At 44.9% G+C, this 20,900-nt stretch overlaps 1 protein-coding gene across 1 annotated transcript in view; it reads right to left on the reverse strand.

The window, feature by feature from the left end:
• Positions 1-20,900, reverse strand: part of sec24b (SEC24 homolog B, COPII coat complex component) — a 100,545-nt gene that overhangs the window by 50,392 nt on the left and 29,253 nt on the right. The window contains 7 exon segments of the mRNA XM_084331938.1: positions 38-57; positions 60-243; positions 5,824-5,879; positions 11,153-11,271; positions 13,551-13,663; positions 16,191-16,300; positions 19,991-20,117. Of these exon segments, the coding sequence (XP_084188064.1) occupies positions 38-57; positions 60-243; positions 5,824-5,879; positions 11,153-11,271; positions 13,551-13,663; positions 16,191-16,300; positions 19,991-20,117 (729 nt within the window).

Genomic DNA, 20,900 nt, shown 5'->3' on the forward strand with positions numbered 1-20,900 from the left:
TATTGTGGGGGAGAAATAACAATGGATCAGTTCTAACCTTTGTGCTGGACCTCTGGTTGGGTCCTCCCGTGACTGCAGCAGGCCGGCCCCCATGGTGGGCAGCTGGGTCTGGAACACGGACACCCTGCCCCCCGTGGGGGACATGAGCTTGAAGGCGGCCTGCAGGGCGGGGCCCAGGGCGCTGTGGGTCTCCCTGGTGTTACTGAACATGCCTGGTAGAGACGTGAGCAGGTCCATCACCAGCTAGGAGGAGCAGGGGGGGGGGAGAGAGAGAGGGGATGAGAGGAGAGAGGGAGGGGAGGAGGAGGAGAGGAGAGAGAGAGAGGAGGGGAGGAGAGAGGGAGGGATGAGAGGAGAGAGGGAGGGGGGAGGAGGAGAGAGGGAGAGGAGAGAGAGGAGAGAGGGAGGGGGGAGGAGGAGAGAGAGAGGAGGGGGGAGGAGAGAGAGAGGAGGGAGGAGGAGATAGAGAGGAGGAGAGAGGGAGAGAGAGAGGAGAGGGAGGAGAGAGGAGGGGAGGGATGAGAGGAGAGAGGAGAGGGGGAGGAGGAGAGAGGGAGAGGAGAGAGAGGAGAGAGGGAGGGGGGAGGGAGAGAGAGAGAGAGGGGGAGGAGAGAGAGAGGAGGAGGGGAGGAGGAGATAGAGAGGAGGAGGGAGGGAGAGAGAGAGAGGAGTGGGGAGGAGAGAGGGAGGGATGAGAGGAGAGAGGGAGGGGGGAGGAGGAGAGAGGGAGAGGAGAGAGAGGAGAGAGGGAGGGGGGAGGAGGAGAGAGGGAGGAGGGGAGGAGGAGAGAGAGGAGGAGGGGAGGAGGAGATAGAGAGGAGGAGGGGAGGAGGAGAGAGAGAGGAGGGGGGAGGAGAGAAGGGGAGGGGGAGGAGAGAAAGGGAGGGAGGAGAGGAGGAGAGAGAGAGAGGAAGGAGGGGGGAGGAGAGAGAGGGGGGAGGATAGGGAGAGAGGGGGAGGAGAGAGGATAGAGAGAGGAGGGGGGAGGAGAGAGAGAGGAGGGGGAGGAGAGAGAGGAGGGGGAGGAGAAAGGAGGGGAGCAAGGGGGAGAGAGAGAGGGGGGGGGAGGAGGGGGAGAGAGAGAGGAGGGAGGAGAGGAGGAGGGGAGGAGAGAGGGAGGGGGGAGAGGAGAGAGGGAGGGAGGAGAGAGGAGAGAGGGAGGGAGGAGAGAGACAGACGGAGATAGGATAGATGGGGGAGGAAGGGGGTAAGAGATAAGAGGGGGAAGAGAGAGGGAGGGAGGAGATAGGGAGGAGAGGAGAGAGGGATGAAGGAAGTAAGGAAGGGAAGAGACAAGGAGAGGGGTAGAGTGAGGGAAGGAGGAGACAGTGAGAGAGGAGTGGGTAGTGAAGGATAAAGGAAGGAGAGACAAGAGATGGGGGGAAGGAGAGAAGAGAGATGGAGGGAAGGAGAGAAGATAGAGATGGAGGGAAGGAGGAGAGAGATATGTATGGAAGGAGAGAAGATAGATGGGATGGAGAGAAGAGATATATGTAGGGAAGGAGAGAAGAGAGCAGGGAGAGAAAGACAGAAAAACAGGGATGAAGGAATGAGAGAGAGAAGAGGGAAGAAGTGAGGGGAGATAGTAGAGGAAGAAAGGAGGTAGAAGAGAGAAGGAGGGAAGAGAGAAGGAACAAAGAAGAATGGAGATAGAGGGGGGAGGAGGAAAGGAAGAGAAAGAGCTAGATTTAGAGAGCATGATAGATATATTGGCACATGAGCCAATGAAAGGTGAAACAGAGTCAACAGGGTAGAGGTGAGGGAGGAAATTATATGAATGATCTCACTCTCACACTCTGGACCTCACCAGGCACAGGTCAACGGCTTTATTTACGCCCATATTAACACTTCGCCAGCCACGCGAAATCTCGTTATTTCATGCCATGCGTTGAGTGCCAGGGACAAGAAATCTTGTTATTTAATCGTTATTGCTTTTATTAGCGATATCCATACATATTTCATCAATCTAGCCTCACGTTATCATTGGGACTGTCTATGAGCTCGAACAGGGAAAATACCGCCCCCTATTGTCTCCCGGATGGTAATGCACCCATTGGATTGGACTCAATGGAAATGGATGAGAAAAAAAAACTCCGGATTCCACATTTTACTTTTCATGCATGTAACCGGAGACGATCGGATTAATTTTAGACCCTCAGAGCAGCGTGGATTATCTGTTTCGAGTACCTAACGTTGGATCAATAAACGCAATCGATATTTGGAATGGCGATCAGGAATTGGAATAATCTTTTTGCAGAACATCTGATGTGAGGTAATAATAATAATAATAATGGATTCGATTTTTATATAGCGCTCTTCGTGACACCCCAGAGCGCTTACAGAGTCCATTATTCGTTCATACACAGTCAAGGAATCTATGTTACCAGTCTTGGGGTAATCAGATGTTTTTTTCACATATTTTGCAACGTGTCCCATATGTGTGTATGTGCGTGTATGACGTTAGCGCTGACCAGGTCATAGATAATCTCTTCTCTAGCGTGCATAAGTAATTTCCAAAAACTTCCGTTTTTCAAAACGGTATAAAACGGAAATGTACAGATGAAAAAACTATCCGTTTCGTACATGTTGACTGCAAGCAAGTCATTGATAAGCGACGGGCGTATTAGACACATAGCCATAATATAGAATATAGAAATAGCTCCACGAAAATCATGAAATATCGGAAAATCAGTCCAAAAAGGCTGGCATTCAAGCGATAAATAGTGCACCCCCTGCTGGCACTAAATGTGTTAATTATAAAACAGGCACAGGACATACACATTGTATAGGTGGACAAACGTCCACTCTGGGTCTCTCTGGGTCTCTTTCCTGGTATTTCCAGGAAATGTGCTTCTTTTGTTGCCCTTTTATGTCAGATATTGCAAAGTTTAGTTTGATGTCATCTTGACTATTGCTGCGATGTGGTCATCTGCTGCCAGTGGTGACCTCAGGAAGCTCCAGGTGATCCAGAACAGGGCAGCACGGTTGGTACTGGGCTGCTCACTAAGGTCTAAAGTGAGCCGTATGCATGCCCGCCTCTCTTGGCTTAACGTTGAAAATAGATAGTCTTTTAATATACCTGTGCTGTTCAAGTTGATCATGAGTAGTAAAACTAAACAGATATTTTTTTTATACTGTGCACGAGCATTACACTAGAGGCTCCAGTAGTGGGCAGTTTGAATTGCCAGGTCCAAAAAACAACGCTTTAAGGAGATCTTTTATTTTTAGAGCATTAACTCTTTGGAATAACCTGCCTCAAAACCTCTGCTGCATTTACAGTAGATTCACTTTTTAAAATAATCTTAAATAGTATTTAACACTGTAAAGTATTTTTAATTATTTTTTGTGCTTGCATGTAATTTTAGCCATCTTAATTGTTAGTTTCATTACACCGGTTCCTGACAGGGAGCAAGCGAGCGAACTGGAGACGAAATCGCGCGCGACACTGTCCTGATATGAGGCGGCGCGTGTCCGAGTGTGTCTGTGTGTGTGTGTGTGTGTTACCTGGAAGCACACGTGGGGGGGGCAAAGCAGCCTGCGATTCTTGACCAATAAAAAGTGTTTAGGGGCGGGACTCGGCCGCGTAATCGCTCAACTAGAGACACAGCGAGCGAATATCTGAGGGGTGGACGACATCGCTGCTCAGTTCGCTGTCGCTCGCGGCAGGTCAGGATAGTCTGATTGAAACGAATACATTTTAATCATTTTCGCAATCACGCTCGCTCGCGTCGCTGCCTGTCAGGAAGGGGTGTTATGCATTGTGTGTCGAGTACCGACTTAAAAAAAAATAAAATTAGCAATAATAATTGTTTTTGTATGTTTTTTTTGTGTGGACCCCAGGAAGACTAGCTGGTTACTACTATGGCACCAGCTAATGGGGATCCGTAATCAAATCAAATCAAATCACACATCAAAAAACTACTGCCCACACTCAAGGTTGCCATTCCAACCAATCACACACAAGGAGGGGAGGGGCTGAGAGGTGTTTACTTCTGGTTACTCCGTTACCTGGCGAGAGAGAGAGTGGGAAGCTCATGGAGAGACGGTGGCGGCATCAGTCCTTCTAAATTGTGAGTGTGGGTGGAGCTACGTGTCGTTATGACATCACTATCACCTTAGCACCTCCCAATGCTAGTGTCTATGAGCAGAGATCGCTATGGCAACAGCCACATAGAGAGACTTAAGCGGTTATATACCTCGATCTGGTCATTGAGTTTAATGTTGGTTTGCGGTGGAATTTCCCTTTAAGAGACCCGTTGGGCATCAGGCTCCACAGCCGTGGGCACGGACTCCTGCCAGCAGCTGGAGAACTAACGGCTGCAGAAGTCCAGAACTAGCAGGAACGTCTGACCACCAAGTGTGTCCGACTCTTAACCACCGAAACCTGCGGACTATAGTGTACAACGTATACATCATGCTAGTTAGGGTACCTTGTGTATACCGTTTACTTTATCCTCATAGTATATATATATATATATATATTCAGATAAAAAGTCTTTATTGCCTATGTTTATTGTAATGTATGATATAATCAATAGGGCATACAGACCCTCATCTGCACCTTTATTTACACCGTTTATTTTCCTCATATCTTTATATTCAGATCTAATATTATTGCCTATAGTTATGTCTTTCTACGATTACCCTGCCCATACCTGTATCTCCCTCTCCCCCCCCCCCCCGCCCCCCCCCCCCCCCCCCCCATAAAGACGTGCATGTTAGACAGGGACTACAGATGAAAAATGAGCTCATTAGCTAATTCTGGCGCACATTTACATTGATGTGGAAACTGAAGATGTTGATTAATGCGCAGCACCGTCCCTGGGCACAAAATAAATACATAGCTACTTAACTATGGTCGCCCGGATTTCCCCCAAGAGATCAACAAAGGGAGACCTTATCTTATGATTTACATCATCACACGGGTCAACAGAACACACGACACCCATCCGTTTATAACCCAGGGGGGGGGCATTTTTCGCAGAGTTTGACCCTGAATCCTATCGTTCCGTGGACATGAGGAGGTTCTGCGGTTCACCAGAGGTTCTGCGGTTCACCAGAGGGTTCTGCGGTTCACCAGAGGTTCTGCGGTTCACCAGAGGGTTCTGCGGTTCACCAGAGGGTTCTGCGGTTCACCAGAGGTTCTGCGGTTCACCAGAGGTTCTGCGGTTCACCAGAGGGTTCTGCGGTTCACCAGAGGGTTCTGCGGTTCACCAGAGGTTCTGCGGTTCACCAGAGGGTTCTGCGGTTCACCAGAGGGTCTGCGGTTCACCAGAGGTTCTGCGGTTCACCAGAGGGTTCTGCGGTTCACCAGAGGGTTCTGCGGTTCACCAGAGGGTTCTGCGGTTCACCAGAGGGTTCTGCGGTTCACCAGAGGTTCTGCGGTTCACCAGAGGTTCTGCGGTTCACCAGAGGGTTCTGCGGTTCACCAGAGGGTTCTGCGGTTCACCAGAGGTTCTGCGGTTCACCAGAGGGGTCTGCGGTTCACCAGAGGGTTCTGCGGTTCACCAGAGGGTTCTGCGGTTCACCAGAGGGTCTGCGGTTCACCAGAGGGTTCTGCGGTTCACCAGAGGGTTCTGCGGTTCACCAGAGGTTCTGCGGTTCACCAGAGGGTTCTGCGGTTCACCAGAGGTTCTGCGGTTCACCAGAGGGTTCTGCGGTTCACCAGAGGTTCTGCGGTTCACCAGAGGGTTCTGCTCTCCAGATGAGGCCAGAAGATCTATGTCCACATCACCACATGTCCTGCCCCACGACGGGACAATAGGATTCGGGTTCAAAAAGAGGCAGAATGTCCCTTTAAGTAAAAAGAAAAAAGATCCGTACCTCTTTGCTTTCTTTAAGGTTCACCATCATACTGTCATGTGATGGTATGAAGACATCTGAAAAAAATAAAAACAACAATAATAAAAAAGATGACAGTACATTTCGTACACCTGGCAGCCGCGTGGAGCTCTGCAGAGAGAGAGCGAATGTCACTCGGCATTAGGAACAAGATGAGCCGTGTCTTATTTTCCAGAAGAAATCATTCTTTCCACCAATTTACTGTAACAAACACCCGGTAAAAAACGCCCCAACCTGCTGTCCTCCTCCCTCTGCAACACAACACAGAAAACAACACACTGAACTGCGACTGCTGCACTTGCTTGAAATTCTTGCACGTTCCACACAAGCTCTCGCCAGATAAACGACTTTAATACAAAAACATCTCACATATTTAATATTATTTAATCTCCAGACAGCCGGGCTGCCCCCCCAAAATATGCAATACCTGTGCAGCACCCAGGTCACTAAGATCCTCCAACCAGGCTCGGCTGGTCCCTCCCCCCGCACCAGACTCAAAAAGAGAGGCGATCGCTCCTTCAAGGCCGTGGCGGCGCCCAAGCTATGGAACCAACTTCCCCTGGAGATCCGATCTGCCCCCTCGCTGGAGACATTTAAGGCCCGTCTAAAAACCCACTTCTATTCCCTGGCCTTCAATAAACCCTGATTCTCCCACACCCTAACCCACACACTCCCATGTAATTTTATCCTGCCCCCTCCCTCTTGTATCTCTTCTTATGCTCCTCTGTCCCCTGTGTGCTACTGTACTTTGTGTTCCCCTATCCGTGTGTTGTCCTACTGTCCTATTCTCTGAATGTACCGTCTTGTCCTGCTGTGCCTTTTTGTATTTGTGTATTTTATATTAGGACATTGATTTTAAGCTTTGATTGTACAGCACTTTGGTTGGCTCTTGTGCTTTTAAACGTGCTATATAAATAAATTACTTGACTTGACACTACAGAAGGTTAACCTTTCACTACCGCACTACAGATGGTTAACCCTTTCACTACCACACTACAGACGGTTAACCCTTTACTATCACAGTGAAAGCGTTAACCTTCTGTAGTGTGGTAGTGAAAGCGTTAACCTTCTGTAGTGTGGCAGTGAAAGCGTTAACCTTCTGTAGTGTGGTAGTGAAAGCGTTAACCTTCTGTAGTGTGGTAGTGAAAGGTTAACCTTCTTTATTACATGGCGTTTTCACATTCGCCGAAATGCTTGCTTGTGATTGGTCAATAGCGCGCGTCAGAGGTCCGTTATCACACAATAATGACCGCTGTGGGACAATAATGACCGCTGTGCGCAGCTGTTCGCAATCAAGCCCCACTGACACACTGCCTCAGTGCAGCTCAGCATATGCACAGCTGCACTCAGTCATGCAATCAGACCAGAGACCACAGACCTGCCGGCTGCCGATAATAATAATCACTTTATTTGGGCTGACAGAGCCACAGAACAACTGCGTCTGCATTTAATCTAGTCTTGTCGATGAATTAGGTATATTGTTAGTAAGTTAGCCATGTAATAAGCGGGATAATGTATAGCTATACTCGATCATTGTCGCAAAATAATTGACCTTCACTGACGTTTAAAACACCTCGGCGCTGCGCCTCGGTATTTTAAACTCCGTGTCGGTCAATTATTTTGCGACAATGACCTCGTTATACATTATCCCTTACGTAGTGTGGCAGTGAAAGCGTTAACCTTCTGTAGTGTGGTAGTGAAAGCGTTAACCTTCTGTAGTGTGATAGTAAAGGGTTAACCTTCTGTAGTGTGGCAGTGAAAGCGTTAACCGTCTGTAGTGTGTTAGTGAAAGCGTTAATCTTCTGTAGTGTGGTAGTGAAAGGGTTAACCTTCTGTAGTGTGGCAGTGAAAGCTTAACCTTCTGTAGTGTGATAGTAAAGGGTTAACCTTCTGTAGTGTGGTAGTGAAAGGTTAACCTTCTGTAGTGTGGTAGTGAAAGCGTTAACCGTCTGTAGTGTGGTAGTGAAAGGGTTAACAGTCTGTAGTGTGGTAGTGAAAGCGTTAACCGTCTGTAGTGTGGTAGTGAAAGGGTTAACAGTCTGTAGTGTGGTAGTGAAAGGGTTAACAGTCTGTAGTGTGGTAGTGAAAGCGTTAACCATCTGTAATGTGGTAGTGAAAGCGTTAACCTTCTGTAGTGTGATAGTGAAAGGGTTAACCTTATGTATTGTGGTAGTGAAAGGGTTAACAGTCTGTAGTGTGGCAGTGAAAGGGTTAACAGTCTGTAGTGTGGCAGTGAAAGGGTTAACAGTCTGTAGTGTGGTAGCGAAAGGGTTAACAGTCTGTAGTGTGGCAGTGAAAGGGTTAACAGTCTGTAGTGTGGCAGTGAAAGGGTTAACAGTCTGTAGTGTGGCAGTGAAAGGGTTAACAGTCTGTAGTGTGGTAGTGAAAGGGTTAACAGTCTGTAGTGTGGCAGTGAAAGGGTTAACAGACTGTAGTGTGGCAGTGAAAGGGTTAACAGACTGTAGTGTGGTAGTGAAAGGGTTAACAGTCTGTGTGGTAGTGAAAGGGGTAACAGTATGTAGTGTGGTAGTGAAAGGGTTAACAGTCTGTAGTGTGGTAGTGAAAGGGTTAACAGTCTGTAGTGTGGCAGTGAAAGGGTTAACAGTCTGTAGTGTGGCAGTGAAAGGGTTAACAGTCTGTAGTGTGGCAGTGAAAGGGTTAACAGACTGTAGTGTGGCAGTGAAAGGGTTAACAGTCTGTAGTGTGGCAGTGAAAGGGTTAACAGTATGTAGTGTGCCACTGAAAGGGTTAACAGTATGTAGTGTGGTAGTGAAAGGGTTAACAGTCTGTAGTGTGGTAGTGAAAGGGTTAACAGACTGTAGTGCGGCAGTGAAAGGGTTAACAGTCTGTAGTGCGGCAGTGAAAGGGTTAACAGTCTGTAGTGTGGCAGTGAAAGGGTTAACAGTCTGTAGTGTGGCAGTGAAAGGGTTAACAGTCTGTAGTGTGGCAGTGAAAGGGTTAACAGTCTGTAGTGTGACAGTGAAAGGGTTAACAGTCTGTAGTGTGACAGTGAAAGGGTTAACAGACTGTAGTGTGGCAGTGAAAGGGTTAACAGACTGTAGTGCGGCAGTGAAAGGGTTAACAGTCTGTAGTGCGGCAGTGAAAGGGTTAACAGTCTGTAGTGTGGCAGTGAAAGGGTTAACAGTCTGTAGTGTGGCAGTGAAAGGGTTAACAGTCTGTAGTGTGGCAGTGAAAGGGTTAACAGTCTGTAGTGTGGCAGTGAAAGGGTTAACAGTCTGTAGTGTGGCAGTGAAAGGGTTAACAGTCTGTAGTGTGGCAGTGAAAGGGTTAACAGTCTGTGAATGAATGAATGAATGAATGAAAACTTTATTTAACAGATTGCAGAATGGGTACAATACAGTACGGCTCAATACATACAATTGTTAAGGGGATGCAGACCTGAGAAAGACGTTTGTCTTGTTTCCATCAGGGTCCCCCATTTTCAATTCATATAGACATTTATGACATACACAACATACATGACATTTATGGCATAGGGACATATAGGTATTTAGTACTGATACATTTGTGACATAGGCGGTATTCAAATATACAGTACTGTTACCCCTAGATCCTGACAGAGTATATACATATGATGGGGAGGGGACTGTACATTAGGAGGGGGTGGGTGGGTGGGAGGGAAATATACATACGGCGGGGAGGGAATATATACATGCGGTGGGGAGGAGACTGTCTATTAGGAGGTGGTGGGGGTTTTGGGCATTTACGGTGGCCAGTTTCAAATTGCAGCCTCCCGTAGGTGCTCTTTAAGGGCGGTTTTGAATGTGGGCAGGGATTCACATTCCTTTACAGCTTTGGGTAGGGCGTTCCACATTGTTGTGGCATAATTGCGAAACGTGTTTAGTCCCTTGTTTGAGCCGAATCTGGGTTTAACATGATTTGTTGAGCTTCCTCTGGTGTAGTGGTTGTGGTATTCACTGACCTTTAGGAAGTATTTTGACATGTACATGGGCACCCCGGTCGTATAGTGTATCTTGTAGACCAGGCCCATTGCAAGTTGCTGTACTCTGTCGTCTACTCTAAGCCATCCTAGGTTGGCAAAGTGGGCAGGGGTGAGGTGGGTTCTGGGGTTCAGGTCAAGTAGTAGTCTGACCAGTTTGTTTTGTGATGTTTGTAATTTTGTTTTAAGCGCCTTTGAGGTGCTTTGGTACCATGAGGTGCACGCATAGTCATAGTACCCTTGAATGAGTGCTCCTGCCAGAGTCTTCAGGGTATTCTTGTTTACCAGAGAGGAGATCCGGTACAAGAATCTAGTTCGTTGGTTGACTTTTTTTATTACATTGGATGCCATTTTGTCACAGGAAAGATTTGCCTCTAGGATGGAACCCAGGTAGGTAATTTCGTCTTTCCTTGTGACAATATTGTCACCCACTGTAACTGAGAATCCGTCGGTCTTGCTGAGTTTGTTATTTGAACCGAAGAGAATGGACTCTGTTTTGCCCATGTGTAATGATAGTTTGTTATCAGCGAGCCATATGCAGATTTTGCCTAGTTCCGTGCTGAGGGTTTTTTCAACCCTCAGCACGTAGCTCAGCATGTAGTGTGGCAGTGAAAGGGTTAACAGTCTGTAGTGTGGCAGTGAAAGGGTTAACAGTCTGTAGTGTGACAGTGAAAGGGTTAACAGTCTGTAGTGTGGCAGTGAAAGGGTTAACAGTCTGTAGTGTGGCAGTGAAAGGGTTAACAGTCTGTAGTGTGGCAGTGAAAGGGTTAACAGTCTGTAGTGTGGCAGTGAAAGGGTTAACAGTCTGTAGTGTGACAGTGAAAGGGTTAACAGTCTGTAGTGTGGCAGTGAAAGGGTTAACAGTCTGTAGTGTGGCAGTGAAAGGGTTAACAGACTGTAGTGTGGCAGTGAAAGGGTTAACAGTCTGTAGTGTGGCAGTGAAAGGGTTAACAGTCTGTAGTGTGGCAGTGAAAGGGTTAACAGTCTGTAGTGTGACAGTGAAAGGGTTAACAGTCTGTAGTGTGGCAGTGAAAGGGTTAACAGTCTGTAGTGTGGCAGTGAAAGGGTTAACAGTCTGTAGTGTGACAGTGAAAGGGTTAACAGTCTGTAGTGTGGCAGTGAAAGGGTTAACAGTCTGTAGTGTGGCAGTGAAAGGGTTAACAGACTGTAGTGTGACAGTGAAAGGGTTAACAGACTGTAGTGTGACAGTGAAAGGGTTAACAGACTGTAGTGTGACAGTGAAAGGGTTAACAGTCTGTAGTGTGGCAGTGAAAGGGTTAACAGTTTGTAGTGTGGCAGTGAAAGGGTTAACAGTCTGTAGTGTGGCAGTGAAAGGGTTAACAGACGTACCCTCGAGGTCCGACACCACCAGCATCTGCGGCTGCGACAGGCCCTGCTGCAGGTTGTAGAAGTGGATGGTGCTGTCGAAGGTGATGAAGCCCAGCCTGGTGCGCGTGTCCCCGGGTAACCTGAGACGCAGAGCACACCCCCCCCCTGGAGGTCACAACGGATATGGAACACTGTGCGTGTGTGTGTGTGTGTGTGTGTGTGTGTGTGTGTGTGTGTGTGTGTGTGTGTGTGTGTGTGAATTTGTGTGTGTAATAAATGCAAACGTATGTGTGTACACACACACACATATATATATATATATATATATATATATATATATATATATATATATTAGAGGTGGGCATAGATTAATTTTTTTAATCTAGATTAATCTATCTGCAATCCTGGATTTAATCTAGATTAATCTAGATTAAAATGGCAAAAAAAAAAAAAAAAAACCTGCCGAAGGCATTCAAAACATGTGTGTTCTACCCAAATAATGACCAGAAGCAAGTCCTTACTTTTCTTTCCTCCTTATGTTTCTCAGGCCAGGTGGCCCATTACACCATGAGCCCATCTCCCGTTTCCAAAATGCATTACAGACTGTTTGAAAAAGCTGTTTTGCTATGATAATTGGTAATGAAATATCAAAATAATGTTCAATAAGATGTACTTGTGTTTAATAAGTTGTTTTATTCAGAAGTTAACACAAATAAATAATATTACCAGTACAGTACAGTATCTAGCACACTCTCAGGAGCAAAACAGAAAGAATCATTTCAAACTTGAACTATGTGACATGGCTTGAATCAACTGCTCCAGTGGAGTTGCTCAGTGGCCAATGGTGTCAACTGTGGTTGTACTGGGCCGCTCCCAGGTGTGAATGGAACTGTGTGAATGTGAAGCAGGGCGTTCCTGAAAAAGAGCATCTGTGCTCAGAGAACCTACCCTGGGTAAATAAAGGTAAAAAAAAAAAAAAAAAAATAGATTAATGCGTTAATTATATTATCGCGCGATACTAGTATAGCGTTAACGCAGCACGTTAACACCGTTAATGGCCCAGCTCTAATATATATATATATATATATATATAACTTCATGGATGTGTAGCGCTGCCTTCCTGGTGAACTCTTTGCAGAATTAAATGGTAGTGAGTGAAGGATGTGGTTGAGAGGAGAGAGTCTGAGACCGTCCAGACGACGGACCCACGCGTCCGCTGACAGACTGGTTCTGCACGACTAGAGGGACAGACCCAGATGAAGACGAGGAGACGGCTCTTCATAAACACACCGCTTTGGTCCTTTTCCACTTTTCCCCATGAACCAGCAGACTGGGAGCACTCTCACTCTCTCACCCACTCACTCACCCACTCACCCACCCACCCACCCGCTCGCCCACCCACTCACTCACTCACTCACCCACCCACCCACCCACCCACTCGCTCACTCGCCCACCCACCCACCCACCCACCCACCCACCCACCCACTCACTCACTCGCTCACGCGCAGTAGAGACTTTCTCTTGCTCTGGCACAGCACTACTAATGTAGAACGTAGAGACGTAGTGTAGAGACATAGGGGCGGGATCCACAAAGAATGGATTGCACAGTGCTAATTGCACCCTTACTTACAATTCATTGCGCGGTGATTGATTGATTGAAAATGTTATTAAAGGGGAACTATTTTACTATTTCTTTCACTATTTGGGCACTTTTACACAATTCCTGTGAGTTTATGGAACACCTCTGTAATTATATATATTTTTTAATTCATTGTTTTGTATTTCTAATCAAGTCCTCAAAAACAGCATTTTTCTACCTCAAGATCTCAAGCTGTTTTGAGCCTGGGCACCTAAACCACTGCGCCGCGGCGCCGGCGCCTGAACATTATCATGCAGCGGTGTCTTTTTGACATCACAAATCATCACATTTTCAGATGACTCAGTTCAGTGAGGGTGAATATTGTGAGAGGAGAATTGGAAGAATGCGCCAATATGAGAATTAGAGACATAGATCATATTAATATAAGTCCACATAGCTAGGAAACAATGCTAAACACTGAAAAAGGCCATTTATAAGATAGTTCCCCTTTAACAGATTGCGGAATGGGTACAATACAGTACGGCTCAATACACACAATTGTTAAGGGGATGCAGAGCAGAGAAAGACTTTGGTCTTGTTTACATCAGGGTCCCCCATTTTCAATGCATGATGAATTGTAAGTAAGGGTGCAATTAGCACCGTGCAATCCATTCTTTGTGGATCTAGCCCTGAGTGTAACATAGTGTGGAGACATAGTGTAGACAGTGTGGAGACATAGTGTGGGGATGCTAGTTGTGAATAATAATTAGAAGCCTGAATAAAAAGTCATAAAAAGTAATAGTAGTCAGAGAGTAAGCGTTCAGTGTGAGAGCCACTCACTTATCCAGGTTCTCCAGAAGTGATTGACAGAAGTGCTTCAGATAGCCCGCCTCCACTGCGTTGTGGGACACGTCCAGGACGAACAGGTAGGCGGCAGGCTGAGGAGGCCGCAGCTGCCCACACTCACAGGTTAGACGGTAAATAACAACCACACATTCCAACAATACAATTAAATACATATATATATATTTTTTTTTAAAGGAACACGGCAACATTATGGGAAATGTCCTTACTATCTTCTCCAGAGTCAGACGAGAAGATAGATAGTAGGGATGTCCGATATTATCGGCCGATATCGGCATTAAAATGTGATATCGGAAAATATCGGTATCTGTTTAAAAAAAATAAAAATAAAGAGGAAAATATACATATATTTTCTTTTTTTACATTTATTTAACCTTTATTTACCCAGGCAAGCAAGTAAGAACAAATTCTTATTTTATTTATTGTGAAAAGTATTAGGGATGTCCGTTATTATCGGCCGATATCGGCATTAAAATGTGATATCGGAAAATATCGGTATCGGTTTAAAAAAAAAATTAATAATCTTTTTTACATTTCTATAACCTTTATTTACCCAGGCAAGCAAGTAAGAACAAATTCAGATTTTATTTATTGTCTAAAGTATGCATAATGTTGTGTTAATTCCACAACAAGAGATATGTAATGTTAATTACCTGAAATTATTCAGTTTTTTGGGGGGGGGGGGGAACCCTGCATATATCGGTATCGGTTGATATCGGTTGATATCGGTATCGGAAATTAAGAGTTGGACAATATCGGTATAGGTAAAAAAGCCAATATCGAGCATCCCTAAAAAGTATGCATAGTGTGTTACTTCCACGACAAGAGATATGTAATGTTAATTACCTGAAATTATTCGGTTTTTGGGGGGGGGGGGGGGGCCTGCATATATCGGTATCGGTTGATATCGATCGGTATCGGAAATTAAGAGTTGGACAATATCGGTATATATCGGTAAAAAAGCCAATATCGAACATCCCTAGAAAATATTGAATGATTTTATTCAAATCAAAATCGAATTTTGATTCTTAAAGGAACACGGCAACATTATAGGAAATGTGCTTACTGTCCTCTCCAGAGTCAAACGAGAAGATAGATACCAATTTCCTCTCTGTGCGTTCAGTAGCTTAGCACAAATGAATGGAAGCGGATATGGACCACTAGCTTAGCTGTTGGCCAAGAAATACCTCTACCCGGAGTTTTATGCTACTAGGCTAGTGGTCCGTATCAGGTTCCAAGCGTATCTGCTCCGGGAAGAGCACATCCCATAATGTTGGCACTTTAAGATCCCAAGACGGATCTTTTAATTAGATTAAAATGTTTCGTCATTAATTATATTGTCATTATACAGCACAAGAACTGTACAACCACAGATTAACAGTGAAGTGCAATAACAATATACAGGTGATTCAACTGGAAGATATATAAATGAGTATATATATATATCTGATGCATGTACAGTGTTACAGTATTATTATGTACAGTGATACAGGTATAAATAAAATACAAATAAATACACGTCTCATACATATTATTATTACACGTATAAATACAATAATCCAAAGCCTTTTTTCAGTAAGACTTTCGTTTAAACGTCCTGTCCTGCAGACGTCTCTAGTTTGCTGCGCAACTACTATGGAAACTGAAATGGTGAAATGTCAGGTGCTGGCCTCCTGAAACCAGCGCCATCATACCTCATTTAATCAATTCAAATGTAATCAGGACCTTGTGAATTGAAATCCAAATCAGGTCATCAGAGCAGAGTAAAATAACACTTGAAGATGATGAATATTCATTCCGAGTGAATTCAGAGACCTATCCTACCTAGATCATCTTACAGATCATAAATCCATCCAGACATGAGAAATTACCTCACATTTGAATAAATTGTATTGATCTGTAATAAATAAACATGCGTTACTTACTAGGGGATTAATAAAAGGAACACTTGACCAGACTCAAAATGTTGCCATACAATCATATGATGAGTCTGCCCTCTAGTGGGCAACAGACGCAACAGCATAAACATTTACAGCCGTTCACAACTCTACCTTCTTGAGACCTTTACTTGACAAGATAATAGATGAAAGGTAATCAATTCCCCAGACACATTCGTAGCACCTAGACGACTGACACCGTTACTATGGAAGCAAAGAGGTAGGCCCGCCCCCTCGTAGTCCATCAGTCTATTCATTGGTCGGTTTGGTCTTAAGTCAATTAGACTATTTTCTTTTTATTCCCATACTTATTACGTGTTATTTGTTATGATGAGCACATCTCTGGTAAACACTGCATTTAAGACCGGTCCTTCTGCATCACTGCATGCGGGAAAACGCAAATCTTACAATGAAATCGACCCATTGATTAGTCGACAAATGCTACAACTATTAATAAACTGAGGACCTCTTTAGTCTGGGACAGCCCCTACAAAATGGGCAATTGACCCATTAATTAATTAATTGAATTGAAAATATTTAAAAAAAGTTAACTGATGTAAATGAGACCGATGTAGTATGATGTAAGCTGTGTAAATATTTCGTTTTTAATGATTTTAAATGTCTTTTATAAATGTCAGTTATTCTTAAAAAAAGGTTTTTAAAGGAGATTGAAGCCTACCATGTAGTCCGAGGAGGCGTTGAACTCGACGGTGGAGTTCTGGACCTCGGGTCTCTTGTGGGGCTCGCCGTACGACCGGGTGACTGGGTTGTACATAAACTCATCTGGGACTGGAGGAGGAGAGCGAGAGAAAGAACATGTTACAGATATATATATATATATATATTAGAGCTGGGCCGTTAACGCGAGACTAGTATCGCGCGATAATATAATTGACGTCGTTAATCTAATTCTCAAAGTTGGGTCTGGGAGTGTGATGTATTGTCCTTAAATACTTGCCGTAGTGCTGTGGTACCCGGAAGTGATTGCACGTATGTACACAAGCTGTAGTCTGAATAATGTGTCAAACTAAAGTAGTGGTCCGGTAAATCATTGTTATACAGGTGAGGTTAAGAAGTCCTCAGGATATATAACACAATTCGGCGATGAGGACGTCTGAATCTGTGCAATGCAAGAGAAGTCCGTCGCCGACTCGGGACCTTTGTTTACCATGTTAGCGTAGCGAGTTAGCATGTTAGCTTACGTCGTGGCCCGGCAGCTTGGAAACATCTACAAGAGGAGGAAATCCACTTTACACACTAAAGGAAGGATCGACTGGACTATCGTGAGTGTTTACAACAGAAATGGCTTGGGTTATTGGAAATATTGGACCGTTTGATGACAATGTGGAGTTATGGAACTGTGACACTGAGCATTTTGATTACTTCATTATAGCTAATGGAATTGAAGAGGACAAAGTAGTTCCCACATTTCTGACTGTAATGGGGCCCGGGACATTTAATTTGTTGAGAAACCTGCTTCTGCAGCAGTGTGTGTGAGTAGCCAGTCTGCAAGAGACTGTTCTCTTTATCAGGCCATATTGTGCAGAAGAGGAGAGCTAGTTTGTCACCAGCCAATGTGAACAAACTGGTCTGCCTGAGTGACTGGTGGAAGAAGGAGAAATAGAGATTGGACTGATTGAGTCAAGCCATGTCATAGCCCCTTCCGTGACTGCGATGTGCAAGCCAGGGGAGATGGGCTCATAATGGTCACCTGGCCTGAGAAACGTAAGGAGGAAAGAAAAAGTAAGGACTTACTTCTGGTAATTATTTGGGTAGAACACACATATTTTGAATGCCTTCGGCAGACTTTATTTAAAAAAAGATTTGAGCCATTTTAATCTAGATTAATTCCAGGATTGCAGGTAGATTAATCGAGATAAATTTTTTTTTTATCTATGCCCAGCTCTAATATATATATATATATATATATATATATATATATATACATATTCACCGATACTTCTAGTGGACAAAGCTTGGTATAGTAAAGACGGACCAAGGCTTCATCTCATATACAATGGGGGAAATAAGTATTGAACACATCAGCATTTTGTCCCGTAAATATATTTCCAATGTGGCCATTCAAGTGAAATTTTCACCAGACTTTGGTATTAACTCAAGAAATCCAGACAAGAAATCTAAACATTAAAGTCCATATGTAAATAAAGTTATGTGTAATAAAGTGGAATGAAACAGGAAAAAAGTATTGGACACACTAAGAAAAAGCAGTACACCACAGCAAGGAAAGGCCAGGAACTAGCTGAAAACCAAAACTAATTAGGAGGCAACTCTACCTCCTATCTGTGCTAATAATGTCAACTGGGTTAGAATATATTGATGGGCTATAAAATGTTTTTTCTTTGTTACCAAGGTGCCACACAAGAAACATCAAATGATAGGTAAAAGCAAAGAGCTCTCAAGACCTTCACAAACAGATCGTTGCAAATCATGAAAATAGAATTGGATAAAGATGTATTTCACAACTTCAGAATCTTCCAGTAAGCATTATCCATAAGTGGAAGCAACATCACTCCATCATCAACCGGCCATGCACAGGTGCTCCTCGCAACATTTCTGATCAGGGAGTCCGAAGGATACTTAGAAGAGTAGCCAGAGAGCCATGGACCACTAGGAAAGAGCTCCAGAAAGACTTGGAGGCAGCAGGTACAACTGTGACAGAAAGGACCATAGGCAATGCACTCCACCGCCACATGGCCTCTGTGCGCGCTCAGCCCGCAAGACTCCACTACTGAAAAAAAGCTGTTGAAGCTTGTTTAAAGTTTGCCTAACAACATTTGGACAAGCCAGTGAATTACTGCGAGCATGTACTCTGGTCAGATGAGACCAAAATGTTACTTTCTGGCTGTCACACAACACACCATGTTTGGAGGAGAAATGGCAGTGCACATTACCTGAATAACACTACCAACAGTGAAGTTTGGAGGTGGAAGTATCATGGTGTGGGGCTGCTTCTCCTCTCCTGGTACTGGCAGACTTCATATCATTGAAGGAACAATGAATGGAGCCATGTACAGAGAGATTCTTGAGATGAACCTGCTGCCATCCACCAGGATGCTGAGGATGACACGTGGGTGGACCTTCCACCATGACAACAATCCAAAGCATACAGCAAAGGAAACTTGCAGTTGATTTCAGAGAAAGAAAATCAACTTGTTGGAATGGCCCAGTCAATCACCTGACGTAAACCCAATTGAACATTTGTGGAAGCATCTGAAGATCCAGATTCACAAGAGGCCCCTCCGCAATCTTCAAGATTTAAAGACAATCTGTGTAGAGGAATGGGCCAAAATCACACCTGAATACTGCAGGTGATTAGTTACATCATACAGAAAGCATCCTTGGAGCTGTCATTACAAACAAAGGCTTCTAAGTATTGAATTAATTTCAGTTAGTGTGTTCAATACTTTTTTCCTATGTCATTCCACTTTATTACACATAACTTTATTTACGTATGGACTTTAATGTTTAGATTTTTTTGTCTGGATTCCCTGAGTTAATACCAAAGTCTGGTGAAATTTTCACTTGAATGGCCACATTGGAAATATATTTACGGGACAAAATGCTGATGTGTTCAATACTTATTTCCCCCATTGTAGATAGAATGTTTATACTAGAGAGTAATCTTTTTCTTTAAATAATACATCCACAGAGCTTTTAGAAAGGTTCGGAATATCACCAACGCCGGAGACGCTAGGATTCGCCTGTTCGAATCCAGCTCCCGGCGTGTCACCAGCTTGGCTGGCCGTTCACACTAATACAATTGGCTGTATTAGAGGGTGGGAAAGCTGGCGGGGTGGGTCCGGGTCGTTGTAAACAGCGACTCCTACAGTTCGGTCGGGGCGCCTGCTCAGCGCGGATAGGATCTAAGGGGGGTAGTGTGATCCTTCCACACGTTACACCCTCTCAGTGAGAGTCCGCGCTGCCAGGTGAAAAGAAGCGGTTGATTGGCTGGACGTGTGTCGGAGGAAGCACGTGATAGCCTCCACTCTCCCAGACCGACTGTGGGGGGTAAGTGCGCAGCGACCAGGAAGGGGATTGGGAATTGGCATAACGACTAACATTGGGATGGGAGAAAATCGGAGGAAAAAGATCAAAAAAAAAAGAAAGAAAAAAAGAAAGGTTCGGAATAGTATTAAAAAAAGTATTGCTTCCCCCCCCACCCCAAAAAAGTTAATTGACTTAGCTTGCAGTCGGATAGCCTTCTACTGAACACAGAGAGGAAATTGGTATCCATCTTCTCGTTTGACTCTGGCGCAGACGGTAAGCGCAGACGTGTCCGGCCCATGGGGACATTAACGTGTGTCGTCTGGCCTCGCAAATACATTTGATTTGATTCGTCCACAAGCACCAAGATCCACGCATGCCTGGAAACGACGTATACCCTCTCGACGTCATTGTAAATAAGAGCTCGCTTCTCAATGATCTTTGGAGAGTAGATACAGATTGAAGTGAACGTACCGTCGTTGACCCGGTAACAGAGGTTGCACTTCCACCGCCGCTGGTCCAGGAAGGTGACGAAGGGGTTGATGTAGGTGCGGCAGGAGCGGCAGCGGACGATGGTGTTTGACGTGATGACCGGCAACTGCTGTGGGGGAGAAGACAGAGTGAGAGCGACGAAGAAGAGACGCCTTGTGACCTAAACGTTAAGTTTAGAGAGTTCTTAGCCCCTTTTGTGACAGTGGTTTGCAAGCCTGGGGCTTTTGTGACCGCAGTCACTTGCTCATGGGACGCGACCACTTTAGAAAATACCAACCAAGCGTGAACGCGGGCGTGGGGGTGTGTCAAAAATATATCAGATATGAATTTCAAAGATACCCAGCGTACAATATGGGTTTAACACAGCTTTACAGTGGGGTCTGGAAGCTCGGAGTTGCTAATAAACAGTTTAAATCATTGTTACTCCACGAGTGGTAATCACAGAGCAAGCCGTGTATTTCCGCCATTGGTGTCACCGCGCATGCGCACCAGGCATTTGGCTGCCTGGTCCAGGCATTACAGGCGGAAATACACGGCTCACTCTGTGAGTACCACTCGTGGAGTAACAATGTTTTAAACTGTTTATTAGCAACTCCGAGCTTCCAGACGCCACTGTAAAGCTGTGTTAAACCCATATTGTACGCTGGGTATCTTTGAAATTCATATCTGATATATTTTTGACACACCCCCACGCCCGCGTTCACGCTTGGTTGGTATTTTCTAAAGTGGTCGCGTCCCATGAGCAAGTGACTGCGGTCACAAAAGCCCCAGGCTTGCAAACCACTGTCACGAAAGGGGCTAGAGAGTTCTAAGTGAAATTGAACTTGTGACAAAGTTTCCGAGTTCAATCTTGCTCTGTTTTAGAGAAAAGGGCTATAAAGAATTGCAGTAA

Source organism: Notolepis coatsorum (assembly GCF_963971535.1).
Source record: "Notolepis coatsorum genome assembly, chromosome: 16".
Lineage (NCBI taxonomy): Eukaryota > Metazoa > Chordata > Actinopteri > Aulopiformes > Paralepididae > Notolepis > Notolepis coatsorum.